Source organism: Chrysochloris asiatica, unplaced genomic scaffold (assembly GCF_000296735.1).
Source record: "Chrysochloris asiatica unplaced genomic scaffold, ChrAsi1.0 scaffold00042, whole genome shotgun sequence".
NCBI lineage: Eukaryota > Metazoa > Chordata > Mammalia > Afrosoricida > Chrysochloridae > Chrysochloris > Chrysochloris asiatica.
In genome coordinates this window covers 9,636,839-9,637,471 of record NW_006408560.1, presented here as the reverse complement: position 1 = coordinate 9,637,471, position 633 = coordinate 9,636,839, and the positions used below count along the sequence as shown (strand labels likewise).

General features: G+C 47.1%; 1 protein-coding gene across 1 annotated transcript in view; it reads left to right on the top strand.

The window, feature by feature from the left end:
* Positions 1-633, top strand: part of LOC102837440 — a 69,786-nt gene that overhangs the window by 50,212 nt on the left and 18,941 nt on the right. The window contains exon 11 of the mRNA XM_006861713.1: positions 6-629. Within this exon, the coding sequence (XP_006861775.1) occupies positions 6-629 (624 nt within the window). The remainder of the gene's footprint in view (positions 1-5; positions 630-633) is intronic.

Here is a 633-nt window from a genome sequence, read left to right as displayed (position 1 = left end):
CTCAGGTCAGTCTTCTAAGCATGGCCATCATGGGTCACTCTCAGGCCAGTCTTCGAGTCATGACAGACATGAGTCTGATTCAGGTCATTCTTCTAGCTGTGGCCAACGAGGATCCTGCTCAGGTCAGTCTTCTAGCTATGGTCAGCAAGAATCTGGGTTAGGTCAGTCTTCTGGTCACAGTAGACATGAGTCTGGATCCGGTTATTCTTCCAGTCATATTCATCATGGTTCTGGTTCAGGACAGTCATCTACCAGTGGTCAACATGGATCTAGCTCAGGTCAGTCTTCTAACAATGGTAGATATGGCTCAAACTCAGGTCAGTCTTCTAGTCATGAGAAACATGAGTCCGGCTCAGGTAATTCTTCTAGCTGTGGCCAACAAGGATCCAGCTCAGGTCAGCCTTCTAGTCGTACTAGACATGGGTCTGGCTCATGTATTTCTTCCAGTCATAGCCAACATAGGTCTGGTTCAGGAGAGTCATCGACTTGTGGAAAACAAAGATCTAACTCAGGTTTTTCTTCTAGCAATGGAAAACAAGAGTCTGGCTCAACTCATTCTTCCAGCCATAGTCAACAAAGGTCTGGGTCACGACAGTCATCTAGCTGTGGTCAACAAGGATCCAGCTCAGGTCA